Source organism: Crinia signifera, chromosome 4 (assembly GCF_055691185.1).
Source record: "Crinia signifera chromosome 4, ASM5569118v1, whole genome shotgun sequence".
NCBI lineage: Eukaryota > Metazoa > Chordata > Amphibia > Anura > Myobatrachidae > Crinia > Crinia signifera.
In genome coordinates, this window is record NC_139220.1 from 290,302,133 (window position 1) to 290,316,684 (window position 14,552).

General features: G+C 47.4%; 2 protein-coding genes across 2 annotated transcripts; one reads left to right on the forward strand and one right to left on the reverse strand.

The window, feature by feature from the left end:
* The first annotated feature begins 6,456 nt into the window (after positions 1-6,456).
* LOC146073152 (histone H1.01-like) lies at positions 6,457-7,113 on the forward strand. Its single transcript, XM_083180335.1, has one exon. It carries the CDS (start codon positions 6,457-6,459, stop codon positions 7,111-7,113), a length of 657 nt encoding a protein of 218 aa, XP_083036461.1.
* An 854-nt stretch (positions 7,114-7,967) lies between these two features.
* LOC146073153 (uncharacterized) lies at positions 7,968-13,340 on the reverse strand. The gene is made up of 6 exons (XM_083180336.1): positions 13,042-13,340; positions 12,962-12,980; positions 11,439-11,783; positions 10,179-10,430; positions 9,550-9,765; positions 7,968-8,372 (listed from the first exon to the last, which is right to left on the reverse strand). Exons 1-6 carry the CDS (start codon positions 13,338-13,340, stop codon positions 7,968-7,970), a joined length of 1,536 nt encoding a protein of 511 aa, XP_083036462.1.
* Between the last annotated feature and the right edge of the window lie 1,212 nt (positions 13,341-14,552).

The window sequence follows — 14,552 nt, forward strand, 5'->3', positions numbered from 1 at the left end:
ATTTATGAGCAGCAGAAACGAGACCTTCTTGTATCGAGCTCCCGTTCTCAGTCACAGACATTCCATACACTGTTATAAGATTTTGCAACATTGTTTGTTCTTTCCTCATTTGTATACATACAGTGCGGTAGAGGAGTCTTTTTGATACAACAAATCTGAACCAAAGAGGGAAATGCAACAAGTGGTCCTCCTCTCTGTGTAACCTTAGTTCTTCAATGAACGCACGATCTCTCCGGGATGATTTCAGGAGCTAATAAAATCCTCTCATTTGAAACTATTAAACCATTAATAAAACACTAAAGAACAGAAGCTGGGGACAATAAACGGCACCACAATACCCGAACACACGGCATAACCCTCAAATGACAATGTGAGTGACGTTGGGCTACATTTACTGAGATGGGAGTTCCACTGAAGATGGGTTGTTGCCAATGGCAACCACCAATCAGATTGTATCTGTTATCGTGCTACGGTCAACAACCCATCTTCAATAGAATCCCCATGTTAGTGAATTGGGAGAAGAGTGGTAAGAACTTAATGATCATCATCAGCAACGACCGGAGACCGATCATCCGTCTTTATTGTTTATTACAAATACACAAACATAAATTAGGACCTTAACAGACAATTTGAGGACGAGAATGGACTAAAATAAATAAGTGATTGTAATGAATTAATTTACAGTTTCTTATATAGCTCACACAGATTCCGCATCGCTTTACAGAGAATATTTGAACATTCACACCAGTCCCTGCCCCAGTGGAGCTTATAATCTATATCCCCTACCACACATATGCACACACACAGACAGACACTCTAGGGTTAATTTTGTTTGGAGCCAATTAGCCTACCAGTATATTTTTGGAACAAACCCGGAGTACCCGGAGGAAACCCACGCAAGTACAGGGAGAATATACAATCAGCGCCTTCTGTCTCCCCAGCCATCCATTCATCCATTGTCAGCCAGCTTCTGCCAGCACTCCTTCTGTCTCTCCAGCCCCTACCCCCCCCCCCCCCCCCCCCCCCCAACCCCCTCTTTCTTCCTCTGCCACCCACTCCTTTCCTCATACCTGGCTGTTTCTTCTGTCTCTCCAGCCTTGTGATTTCTCCCTAACCTTAGCCAATTCCCTTCTGGTTCTAAAGCCCTGCGTCGCTTCCCTTTTCCCAACCAGTCCTTTTCCGTCTTCCACGTCTGTTTAATGTCTTGTCTGATTCCCTGATTTTGTGGTGGGCAGACTCGATGATGCCCGCTCCCGATCCTGCCCCTAAGCAGCTGCCTAATGTTAGAGGCCTACATGACGCTACCCTTCTCCTTCTGTTTTGGCTGCTCCTTACATTTCTCCCATCACCCTTCTGTCTCTCCAGCCCTATGGAGTATCTCCAATGAAGGTGTCCATATTCTAATTTTTTATTTTTTATTTTACGACACTATGATGGGAACTTCTGAGATGGAAAAGGAAGGATCCAATGGGATTCTCTTTTTAATGTACTGTATCTACCACAGTAAAGGTCATTGATACAGAGCCGTACAGAGTGCCATGTTAAGATCCGTTGCCCATGTCTCCAGAAGGTAATACCTTAGACACGGCACACAAAAAAAGGGGCAAATCAAACAGTCAAGGTAAATGACGGAAACATTCTTAGTCCTAGGACATGACAGGAAACTGTAAGGAAATGGATTAAGAGGCAAATTTGAGGAAAAGTTGTTTCAGCAAAAAAAAAGTAGCTGACAAGTTGAATAGCCTCCCATGAATTGTGGCAGATGATAATACAGTTTAATCATGCCTGGAATAGACCAAATTATAATAATAATAATAATAATAATAATAATTACAATAAAATAAGAATTAGTTTTGAGAATACTGTAAGTATGGAAAAAATGAAGAAGGTCCAAGAATGTCTCACCTGCCATCAAATTCTATGTCTAAGTTCTGGTGACAGAATATCTGATGTAAATGTGGGTGAAAACCTAGGATACAGTTATACTCCGCTTTGCACAAGATCTGCGTCTCTCTTCTGCACGGAACACTAGCTCCCATTCACTATTACAGGACTTTCATCAGGCTGCTCCTATCCTATGGAATGCCCTTCCATGCACAATAAGAACTCCGCTAGCCTCCAAACTTTCAAGTGTTCCCGGAAAACTCACCTCTTCAGGCAAGCCTATCATATTTAAGTTCTACACGCATAACCCTCTGAGGCACTTATGTATTATTTTCTTCCCTTCTGGACTTGTAACTTGGTGGGACTGCTATGCTATTACTGGTGCCTCTTTCCCTCCTATATTCCTATAGATTGTAAACTTGCAGCAGGGCTCTCCTACCTCCAAGTCTGTCTGTTGTTACCCAATTTGTTTTATCACTGTCTACTATTGTAAAGCGCAACGGAATCTGCTGCGCTATATAAGAAACTGTAAATAAATAAATAATACAGTGACTATCAAGCAGTATGGATCAAAATAAAGACAGAAACCGACTCATCGCACACAAAAACAAAGATGTTAGATTTTAGGCAGGCTACTGCAGGAATTGAAGAGGACGTGATCTTCGCCGGACAGTTGTAAGTTTACTTCCTCTGGTTCCCCTATGGATTGCGTCGGACACCGGACCCCCGGACCAGAACCCCAGGACACCAGACCAGCACCCCAGGACACCGGACCCCCAGGACACCGGACCCAGGGACCTACCTTACGGGCTCAAGATAGGTAAGTATCAGTATGTGTGGGCTTTGGATGAAATAAAGTTTTATTTTTCTTGTGTGTGTCAGTGTGTGTTTATTTGACTATTTTTAATACCGTTGAACTACAAGGGCCAGCGTGCCCTTTAATTCTCCGCATGCTTGGACTTTTTTTTTTTACACAGCACAGCCTGCACGGATCTGCCTGATCCGTGCAGAATGGCCATATGAATTCGTATTAGCGGCCATATATATGGCCGCTAATACAAATGAATACGCCATCGGAGGTTTACAAAGCAGTCGTATCTGACTGCTTTGTATATTACCTTCCGGAACAGGAATTTGCATACGGCTGAAAAAGCCGTATGCATTCATATTCATTCGTATTAAGAATACGAATATGATATATCGTATTCTTAGTAAATCTCCCCCCATAGTAGGGATGCCAATCCCGGGGCATTTTTTCAATCCCGGGATTCGGGATTGAAAAATGCTCAATCCCAGGATTCCCGGGATCCCGGGATTGGCCTCCCTGATACAAAAAAAAACACAGCTGTCCCCATCCCCCCCAAACTGCCCACACCGTAAATCAATTAAAGGCAGAATAATCCCAAACCACTATCTCCCTGCCTGCACTGCACTGTCACTTACATGGAGGTGGTGACAGGCAGTAGCAGGAACATCTCCAGCAAGCGGGTGGCCAGGAAGGACGAGCTGCACAGCGGGCGGCCAGGTAGGACGAGCTGCACAGCGGGCGGCCAGGTAGGACGAGCTGCACAGTGGGCGGCCAGGGAGGATGAGCTGCACAGCGGGCAGCCAGGGAGGACGAGCTGCACAGCGGACGGCCAGGTAGGACGAGCTGCACAGCGGACGGCCAGGTAGGACGAGCTGCACAGCGGGCGGCCAGGGAGGATGAGCTGCTCAGCGGGCAGGTGTGTGGCCAGGCAACCTAGTACAGAACAGTGTGCTATAGCGGTATGACAGCAGCCGGGCTGTGCAGCGTGACGTGATGTCAGGGGTCACGCTGCGCAGCCCGGCCACCGCCATGATGCCGCTACAGCACACTGTTCCTATCAGTAAAATACCGGCAGACAGCAGTGTGGCTATCGGGCACTAATCCCGCATTCCCGGGATTGGAAGGCTCAATCCCGGGATTTAAATCCCGCCTTTTTTAGGCCAAAATCCCGGGATCCCGCCGATCCCGGGATTGGCCTCCCTACCCCATAGAGTGGATGTCTTCTTGAGAGGGACAATGTAAGTCCCCAGAGAACTGTCAAAACTGAAAGTGGATAAATCAATGGGGCCAGATGGGATACATCCAAGGATACTAAAAGAGCTTAAAGTGGAGCTGGTAAAACCAATAACAGAATTAATCAACCAGTCACTAGCTACTGGAGTAATCCCAGAGCACAGGAAAACAGCGAATGTAGTCCCACTGCACAAAAGTGGAAGAAAGGAAGAGGTAAGCAACCATCGACCAGTGAGCCTTACATCAGTAGTAGTGAAATTTATGGAAGCACTCTTAAAATAAAGAGTTGTAGAATATCTCAAAAGCAGCAATTTACAGGATCCGAAACAGCATGGGTTTACTGGGGGAAGATCATGTCCAACACATCTTATTGACTTCTTTGACTGGGTGACTAAAGTAATAGATCAAGGTGGGGCTGTAGATGTAGGTTATCTAGGCTTTAGTAAGGCTTTTGACACTGTCCCACATCGCAGACTGTTAAATAACCTTGAAAGCTTGGGATTGGATTTCAAGATAGTTGAATGGATAAGAGCATGCTTTTAGGACAGAAAACAGAGAGTTGTAGTAAAAGGAGTACAGTCAAAGGAGGGAAAGGTTACAAGTGGGGTACCCCAGGGATCTGTACATGGACCAGTGCTTTTTTATTATCTGTATTGGTGATATTGCACATGGAATTGAGGGTAAAATGTGCCTTTTTGCAGATGACACAAAGGTATGCAACGGGGTAGACACACCAGGAAGGGTAAAACAAATGATTGGTGATCTAGGCAGATTAGAGGAATGGTCAAGAGCAGTGGTAGCCAACCCTAGACCTCGAGAGCTACCAACAGTGCACATTTTCCAGACAACCTAGCTGCTGCACAGCTGCACTCATTAATCACTGACACATTTTAAAAGATACACAGATGGAGCTAATTAGCTCACTTGTGATTCTGTGAGGAGACCTGCAAAACATGCACTGTTGGTAGCTCTCGAGGACTAGGGTTGGCTACCCCAGGTCAAGAGCATGGCAACTATAGTTTAATGTCAAATAAAAAAATGCAAAATCATGCACTTGGGTCTCAAAAATTCAAAGATTAAATATAGTATAAATGGCACTATAATGGAAACTACTGAGGAAGAGAGGGGTCTAGGTGTCACTATTTCAGGGGACTTAAAGGCAGGTAGGCAATGTAACAAAGCAATGAAGAAGGCAAGTCAGATGCTTGGTTGCATAGGGAGAGGTACCAGCGGTAGAAAGAAAGAAGTAATAATCCCACTGTATAGGTCATTGGTACGACCTCATGTAGAGTACTGTGTTCAGTTCTGGAGGCCATATCTCCAGAAGGCTTTATATAAGAAACTGCAAATAAGTATCTGCGCAAATAGAGTACAGGTAATCCACACAACTAAGTTAGGCCTAGATTCCCACGGTGTTTCCTGGCAGGAGTCCCCAAAGCAATTCTAGCGCAATTCTTAATGCGGAGATGAGTGCGGACAGGGATTGCAATGCAAACCGGACTACTATGCCAAGTAGCCCAAGACAAAAACTAAACTAACAAGAGCAGTATTACAGTGTATACTATAAGGCTGGCCCCGTGGTCCTGTCATTGTGGTGTGCTACAATAGCATAACAACCACTTCCAACCGACTCCTAGTATTGGCCCTTGACTGTTTTTTTTGCACCCGTTAGTCTTTTTTGAACTGATTTGAGCTCTGGCTGAATGTAAACTAAAGCTATTTCGCTGGAGGTGTGTTTCATAGCAGTCTGAAAGAAACACAACCTTGTGAATATAGCCATTTACTGACACGTACTGTATAACTAGCATAAACAGAGTGGAGTGATGAACTCCTTGGGTTTCTTTGAGACAATTTAGTGGATGTGGCACCCGCTGTCCTCGGCTATCGACTGTGCTAGTAGGTATACTGATCTCGGAATAGAAACTAGAGTTTATAGAGGCTACCTTGGAATGCAAGCTGCCTGTGTTAGCCAGCTGTGTGTACATGACCTCGCACATCAGCTTAAATGGTTTCAACAGGCTAACTGCTCTGCACCGTGTGTCCCGCAGCTCACCTTCATTATCTCCAGGGCTGCGAGGAGAGAAGAAGCCCGGGTGGGACATATTAATGTCACAGTAAAGGAGAAACGGGTTACATGCCGGGCAGATCCAGCCTGGTGTGGGTGAGTATCAATTCGATTTCCCTGCCCCGGTCCGCAGGTTCTAGGCTAGCAGTGGGCATACAGGGATAGGGGAGACCTTGGAGTACGGGTGTGGTGCAAAGAGGCACCTCGCTGCTCACCTCATGCGCTATTGATGACTGTTTTTTTGCGCTATGGAAACACAAGGTAACAGCTGATTGTCCCTGCAACTCAGACAGGGAAAGGTTTCACACTTCTGCTTATCCCGCCAATGAGAGCACAGGACACTGGACGCCCAGCAGCCAATCACAGCACAGCCTGCCGTGTATATAAGAATCCAGAACGCGATTGTCGTGACTCGTGCGCTAGTAGTACTGCATTTTTATTTGTTGTGCCTTTTGTCTGTGTTAACATGGCAGAGACTGCACCCGCCGCTGTCCCTCCATCAGAGGGCGCATCCAAGAAGAAGAGGCAGCCGAAGAAAGCTGCGGGAGGAGCCAAGAAGAGCGCCAAGTCTTCTGGACCCAGCGTCTCCGAGCTGATCGTAAAAACCGTGGCCGCCTCCAAAGAGCGCAGTGGAGTTTCCCTTGCCGCCCTGAAGAAGGCTCTGGCTGCCGGAGGCTACGATGTGGAGAAGAACAACAGCCGCGTGAAACTGGGTGTAAAAAGTTTGGTGACCAAAGGAACTCTCACTCAGGTAAAAGGCACCGGCGCTTCCGGCTCCTTCAAGCTCAATAAGAAGCAGGCGGAGAGCAATAAGGTTGCCCAGAAGTCTCTGAAGCCCAAGAAACCTGCTGCAAAGAAAGTGGCCAAATCCCCGAAGAAGCCCAAGAAAGCTCCGAGTGCAGCCAAGAGCCCGAAGAAGGTGAAGAAGCCAGCTGCAGCTGCCAAAAGCCCGAAGAAGCCTAAAGCGGTGAAGCCGAAGAAGGCGGCCGCCAAGAGTCCGGCCAAGAAGGCAGCGAAACCCAAAGCCGCCAAGAGTCCGGCCAAGAAGGCGGCGAAGCCTAAAGCCGCAAAAAGCCCAGCCAAGAAGGCAGCAAAGCCCAAGAAAGCCGCGGCAAAGAAGTAATGCCTGAACCGCCGCATCCTCGCTCCCTTGTTCTCCCCCAAAAGGCTCTTTTCAGAGCCACCCACCCTCTCTCGACAGAGCTGTGAGCGCAGGGCGTGGCCTGATGGCAGCGCCCTTCAGTTTGTAATCAATAGGTACACCAGAATGTTCTAGTTTGCCCCTTAAATTCAGTCACTTTACAATTCTACATATGTGCTGGGAAGTGGGATTAATGAGACCGTTACGTATCAGCTCTCTTCAATAAACGCTTCATAGCGCATAGCGTTTTAGTGCGCATTTCAATGAATCGCTGTAAACCGGCGGCATTCACCTGTGGCACCATACCCTCCCAGCCGGTTCTGATGCCCTACATCCTCTGTAAGGGCAAGCTCAATCTGTGGCAGAGCTGTCAGGGAAGGTGTGTGATTCACCACTATAGAACTCGTTAGCGCTGCCTCGTATTTTAACTGCTGCAAACCGTATGAGTGCAAGGGTACATACAGTATATATAGAGCTTAGTAAATCGCAAAGAAGGCGGACTGGAACGTTCTTCAATCTGCATTCCTCGTGACCCTTTAAAACACAATTCTCCGGAAAACGTATATGCCTCTGTGCAGTGGTCGCTAACAGCGTGGTTTGTAACGTAACCTTTTTTCTATATATTGCGGATTACCTAATTACACGATCACCGACACCAAAAAGGAACCACTGCACCCGCCACCCACCTCACTGCTAGGTGATGAATTCATATTAGGACCCGGTAAATAGCCACATTAAACATGGAGGATGTAACAGCGCTCTCGTAGAAAAGATGGGTGGCCCTGAAAAGGGCCTTTGTGCGTGTGTGGGTGACCGCATGAGAGGCACCTGAGAATTTAACCCCCGAACCCATAGAGAGTGCGGCCCTGGCGCTTCAGAGCATAGACCACGTCCATAGCGGTCACAGTCTTCCTCTTGGCGTGCTCGGTGTAGGTGACGGCATCACGAATCACATTCTCCAGGAACACCTTCAGCACACCGCGAGTCTCCTCGTAGATGAGTCCCGAGATACGCTTAACACCCCCTCGTCTAGCTAGACGACGGATTGCAGGCTTGGTGATGCCCTGGATGTTGTCACGGAGAACCTTCCTGTGGCGCTTAGCGCCTCCTTTGCCGAGCCCCTTTCCACCTTTACCTCTTCCAGACATTCTCAAAAAATCTGTGACGATCAGTAAGAATGAGTAAGCTTTCCTGTCAGCGGCTTTTATAAAGTGGAAAGCGGACCTGATGGGTGACTTGGACTTAAAGGCGGAGTCATGGCTCGCCTTGCCATTCGTTCATAAGCACAACCCTTGGATTGTTTTCCTTTTGTTCGCTACAAGAAGATATTGTTTTATGTTTCGATTTATAGTAACTGCTCTCTTGGTATTGTTTTCTTTTTTTTTTCTTGGTTAATACCCAGTGTAAAAAATCAGCTTGATAAGAGAACTAAATCATTCAACTACGTTGTGGTGAATATTTGTGTTGATGAAACGTAATGACCCAACGTTGTTAGTTTTATTTTATTTTTTTCCCTTCATTTTATTATACGTGGAATAGATATAGATACATTGTATATTTTTAATTTGAAAGTGGGGGAATTGGTAATGACAATGGACCCACACAATGAGAGTCGCTCAGATATCGGCGGGAAATTAAAGCCATTACTGTAACGTTTCCCTGGCTCCCGGACTCGGTGCGTATTTCAGCTTTGCGGCGCTCTGAACTGTAATCGCCTTTCAATCAAGTGTGTGCGTGTTACAGTAGGAACCAAGTGTGCCTGAGCAGGAATTACGTGTTCACCCTTAATTAAATGCATCGAAACGGAACCGGAGGTCATAGAAGTAACTGGGTACTGAGCTACGTTGACGTACTGCACACTTCATTCAGAAAAAAAAGACAGCGATCCATTGCCAACGGTGTACATTGGCCACCCTATGGGTCGCATGTATCTTTTGTGTATTTAAGCAGCCAGTGACATCTGCAACGTAATGAACCGGTCCTACATTTGAAACTGGATTCAGATCCCCTAGAAAGAGAAATACAGAATGCAGCTTTGCAAGTGGTAGAGATAAAGGCACTTTTTTGTGTGACCCAGTAGGGTTAACAATAGCTAGAGGGTACGTCACAAGTCAGTTATATCGGTCGGAGCATGGACACAGCAAAAACCATCATAGTTACAGCTCGATTAGAGAGGAGGTGGGTGGCTCTGAAAAGAGCCTTTGTGCTGGTGTGGGGAGGGAGAAGAAGGGGAGATTACTTGGCGCTGGTGTACTTGGTGACGGCCTTGGTGCCCTCGGACACGGCGTGCTTGGCCAGCTCTCCAGGCAGCAGCAGGCGTACGGCGGTCTGGATCTCCCTGGAGGTGATGGTGGAGCGCTTGTTGTAGTGAGCCAGGCGGGAAGCTTCCCCAGCAATGCGCTCAAAGATATCATTAACGAAGGAGTTCATGATGCCCATAGCCTTGGAGGAGATGCCGGTATCAGGGTGCACCTGCTTCAACACCTTGTACACGTAAATGGCATAACTCTCCTTCCTGGTCTTCCTACGCTTCTTCCCATCTTTCTTCTGGGTTTTGGTCACGGCTTTCTTAGAGCCTTTCTTGGGAGCCGGCGCAGACTTGGCTGGATCAGGCATATTGGCAGATAATCGTTTCTGAGTCGTTGCATAAAAAATCTGTCCTGTGCCGCTCCAGATCGGCTCTATTTATAGGCAGCTTATGCAAACGAGGCGTCCTCGCTGCTGGTAACACTATTGGCTACGAGTGATGTCGGCGAAACCCCGCCCGCCATTTGCAGATTGGTCCAGTTACACAGTAACCAATGCAGATCAGGTTCCTGCACAGACCAATCACACAGCAAGAACTGGACCCTCCTGAGTGTATATTTAAGAGGAGGGCGATATCGAGAGCGCATTGTCTGCACGCAGTACAGTTTCGAATTTGAAGAAACGCGCCCATTGAACATTTTAGCATGTCAGGAAGAGGCAAACAAGGCGGCAAGACCCGGGCAAAGGCCAAGACTCGCTCATCTCGTGCCGGTCTACAGTTCCCGGTTGGTCGCGTTCACCGTCTGCTGAGAAAGGGAAATTATGCGGAGCGTGTGGGAGCCGGTGCTCCCGTCTATCTGGCCGCGGTGCTGGAATATCTGACGGCTGAGATTCTGGAGCTCGCCGGTAACGCTGCCCGCGACAACAAGAAGACCCGCATCATCCCCCGCCACCTGCAGCTGGCTGTGCGCAACGACGAAGAGCTCAACAAGTTGCTGGGTGGAGTGACCATCGCCCAGGGAGGTGTACTGCCCAATATCCAGGCCGTGTTGCTGCCCAAGAAGACCGAGAGCCACAAGCCAGCCAAGAGCAAGTGATGTGACCGTCAGATGTTTTACCCGTTATTGACCCAAAGGCTCTTTTCAGAGCCACCCACCCCGACTGTGAAGTGCTGATTCATCTCTATAAACTGGCTAAATGTCAGTCCTTAGCCCGATTTAGCGGGAAAGGTTGAAGTGGTACCCGGGACCTTTGTACGGGAGGGAGGAAGGGAGGGTGTAAATGCCCCGGCTAACCTGCCCCATGAATCTGTTGGGACAGGAGAGGCTAGCTCTGGAAACAGTCGAAGGGCAGGAGAGCTTGATCCATGTAAGGAAACCTCGTCCCTTCTCTAATCATGTTTATGGTGAAGGCCGGTAGTGATTGACCGTTCCCTGCATCGACGGAGCTTGTGCATCTGCCTATCACAATCAGATGAGATCTGCCCTTCATACTGGCAGGAGCGGGGAACAAAGGAAGGAACCGAGGCGTTAAGAACAAGGTTCCAGGAAGCAAAAATCACTTATTTGTAGCTTATGCTTCAGCCCGTATAGTAACATTTCGTGCCTGGTGAGGAGGACCGGGAAGCCGCACGTGCTTTTACTTCCCTAGAAAATGCCATTTTAAACTTCTCGAAATGCACCTCTTACACACGTGTGATCTACTAGTCTAACCTTTCGTAGCGAAGACTAGGAGTAGTCCCCCTGCGCAAAGCATATGGAGGTGGTTCAGAAGCAGGGTGAAAGCCAGGTAGGAGCGGAACATGCGCTGTGGGTACCAATTTGGAGCCCGGGTGTCTGTCCCCCCGTTAAAGGAATTGACATCATTCCACTCAAACACCAATGTGCTTTACGCTTCAGCTCGTTCAGAAAGATTTGGTGGCTCTGAAAAGAGCCTTTGTGGTGTTGCGTGTATAGGAGTGCCGAATATCTCTATGCCCTCTCCCCTCGGATCCTGCGGGCCAGCTGGATGTCTTTGGGCATGATGGTCACCCTCTTGGCGTGGATAGCGCACAGGTTGGTGTCCTCGAAGAGCCCCACCAGGTAAGCCTCGCTGGCCTCTTGCAGGGCCATGACGGCAGAGCTCTGGAAGCGCAGGTCGGTCTTAAAGTCCTGGGCAATCTCACGCACCAGGCGCTGGAAGGGCAGCTTGCGGATCAGCAGCTCGGTGGATTTCTGGTAGCGGCGGATCTCGCGGAGGGCGACGGTCCCTGGTCGGTAGCGGTGAGGCTTTTTCACGCCGCCGGTAGCTGGGGCGCTTTTCCTGGCGGCTTTAGTGGCCAACTGCTTGCGGGGAGCTTTCCCGCCGGTGGATTTACGCGCTGTCTGCTTGGTCCTGGCCATGATCACAAAAGAAAATGCGTGCAGCTACAGTACCGACTGTATTAGAAACGTCGCCCCCTTGCTATTCTATTTATACACAGTGTTGCACGCTGATTGGACAGTGTGGGCATGCCTCCTCTATCGATTGGTTTAATACAACCGTTTGAAGCATTCAAAAAAACCCCGCCTTTTCTAGCCATGGCCGATTGTTTCAGATCCTGGGATAAAATAATCGGCATACGAAGCCGGTGTATAGAATTCAAGCACATTAGCATAAATGCATCATGTTTACCAGTGTTAGCTGGGATTTGTGACAGCTACTGTAGTCATCCATCCACTTCATATACGTTGCTTTACATTCTGCACGTTAAGAATTTAAAAGGATCCGGGATACGGTGTTTATATGTTTCTGCTCCTACATCTCCTATTCATATAGTTGCATCACGTTTACCATTGTATTTTTAACTTCCAAGTCTGCAGCTATTAAAGATACTGTAGATATGTATAATTTAGAATGACAGGCGCCGCAGAACCTTATAATAATAATAATAATAATAATAATAATAATGTTCTTTATAGAGCGCTCTTATAGAGTCCAACGGGACTCAATCTATAGTTATATCATGTATTTTTTTTTTTTTTTTTCACTTTGATCGGGTCTTTAGTATTGTAGTGTCATAATGATCATGCAGTACGTTATAATCATGGAGAGCACAGTGTCAAATCTACGTCCCTGGGGCCAAATGCGAATGAACATGTTCATCTCAGTCCTGAGGCCATGTGATGTGATGGGTCTTTTTTTTAATTCTTTTATTGACTTTCACAAAGTAGTGTAGATCAACTGCCAGGACACCGAGGTTTCAGCGTCTTCAAAGACGGAACTGTATGAAAGCCCGGTTCATTTTTAAGAATTTGTCTCTTGCAGTCTATTTTGTTAAAATAATAACTTGTATTCATTAGATTAAGACAAGTTCTTGTCCACCATATTTTGGAGGCATCTCAGAAACAAAGGATTACAGTCTAGGCTGCAGCACGTATCATTGTTACAGATTTAGAACAATCTTCTCAGCCTGTGCGAGTTGTTACAAATTACATGCATGCAACATGTAACCTAAAGAAATGATACTTCTTTGTAAGTTCATCTTCGTTTACTTCCGCCGACGTATAGTCAGGGGACCGCCACGAGCGGCAGTAATGCTAGCTCAATGTTATATAGCTCTCACGAGGAATAGGTGGGTGGCCCTGAAAAGGACCTTTATGTGGGTGAGAGGATCAGAGGCGCCTCAGCGTTTAGCCCCCGAACCCATAGAGAGTGCGCCCCTGGCGTTTCAGAGCATAGACCACGTCCATAGCGGTCACGGTCTTCCTCTTGGCGTGCTCGGTGTAGGTGACGGCGTCCCTGATCACGTTCTCCAGGAAGACCTTCAGCACCCCGCGGGTCTCCTCGTAGATGAGTCCGGAGATGCGCTTCACGCCTCCTCGTCGGGCAAGGCGGCGGATGGCAGGCTTGGTGATGCCCTGGATGTTATCTCTCAGCACCTTCCTGTGGCGCTTGGCGCCTCCTTTCCCGAGCCCCTTACCACCTTTGCCTCTGCCGGACATTCTAGCTTCGTCTCCTCCGCTCTAAGTGAAACTGGAAACCTTTTGTATGACGACGTACGTTACTGCGGTGCAGTCTTCTTTTTATAATCTTAGGGCGGACCTGGACGAAGACCTTTGGTTTTTGAGGGAGGAGTCCAGCCTCACAACTTGCTCATTGTGAAACCGCTACAATAGGGACAATAGAGCGCTTTCAGGCCGACGACTCCACCTGCTGCAAATATTCTACACAAGGACTCATCCTCTATACTGTGCGTGCACTGATTGCATAGCAAGCGTAAACGTGTCTAATGATGCGTGTGTGCCTATCAGATGGTAACTATATGACATTGGGTCTGTGAGAGTGACAACTCGAGTCGTACTGGAGGTATTATCACACGTAGGGAAGCTGTTGGGAACAGGACCTGCTTCCTCAGCAGCAGGAGGCGGCTGCACACGATGGGAAAGGTCGCATGATTTTCAACAAACGATTATTCCAGCATTACCAATGTGAGTCTCAGTAGAATAAAGCTGTAAAAGTGTTAACAATCCACACAAGCAGATTTATGAGCAGCAGAAACGAGACCTTCTTGTATCGAGCTCCCGTTCTCAGTCACAGACATTCCATACACTGTTATAAGATTTTGCAACATTGTTTGTTCTTTCCTCATTTGTATACATACAGTGCGGTAGAGGAGTCTTTTTGATACAACAAATCTGAACCAAAGAGGGAAATGCAACAAGTGGTCCTCCTCTCTGTGTAACCTTAGTTCTTCAATGAACGCACGATCTCTCCGGGATGATTTCAGGAGCTAATAAAATCCTCTCATTTGAAACTATTAAACCATTAATAAAACACTAAAGAACAGAAGCTGGGGACAATAAACGGCACCACAATACCCGAACACACGGCATAACCCTCAAATGACAATGTGAGTGACGTTGGGCTACATTTACTGAGATGGGAGTTCCACTGAAGATGGGTTGTTGCCAATGGCAACCACCAATCAGATTGTATCTGTTATCGTGCTACGGTCAACAACCCATCTTCAATAGAATCCCCATGTTAGTGAATTGGGAGAAGAGTGGTAAGAACTTAATGATCATCATCAGCAACGACCGGAGACCGATCATCCGTCTTTATTGTTTATTACAAATACACAAACATAAATTAGGACCTTAACAGACAATTTGAGGACGAGAATGGGCTAAAATAAATAAGTGATTGTAATGAAT

Coding starts and splice junctions, on each gene's coding strand:
- LOC146073152 (XM_083180335.1), top strand. CDS start 6,457: ATGGCAGAGACTGCACCCGCCGCTGTCCCTCCATCAGAGGGCGCATCC.
- LOC146073153 (XM_083180336.1), bottom strand. CDS start 13,340: ATGTCCGGCAGAGGCAAAGGTGGTAAGGGGCTCGGGAAAGGAGGCGCC. Junction 10,431..11,438: donor TGGTGGGGCTCTTCGAGGAC/ACCAACCTGTGC, acceptor CTTCTTGGGCAG/CAACACGGCCTGGATATTGG. Junction 9,766..10,178: donor TTTCCCTTTCTCAGCAGACG/GTGAACGCGACC, acceptor GCAACGACTCAG/AAACGATTATCTGCCAATAT.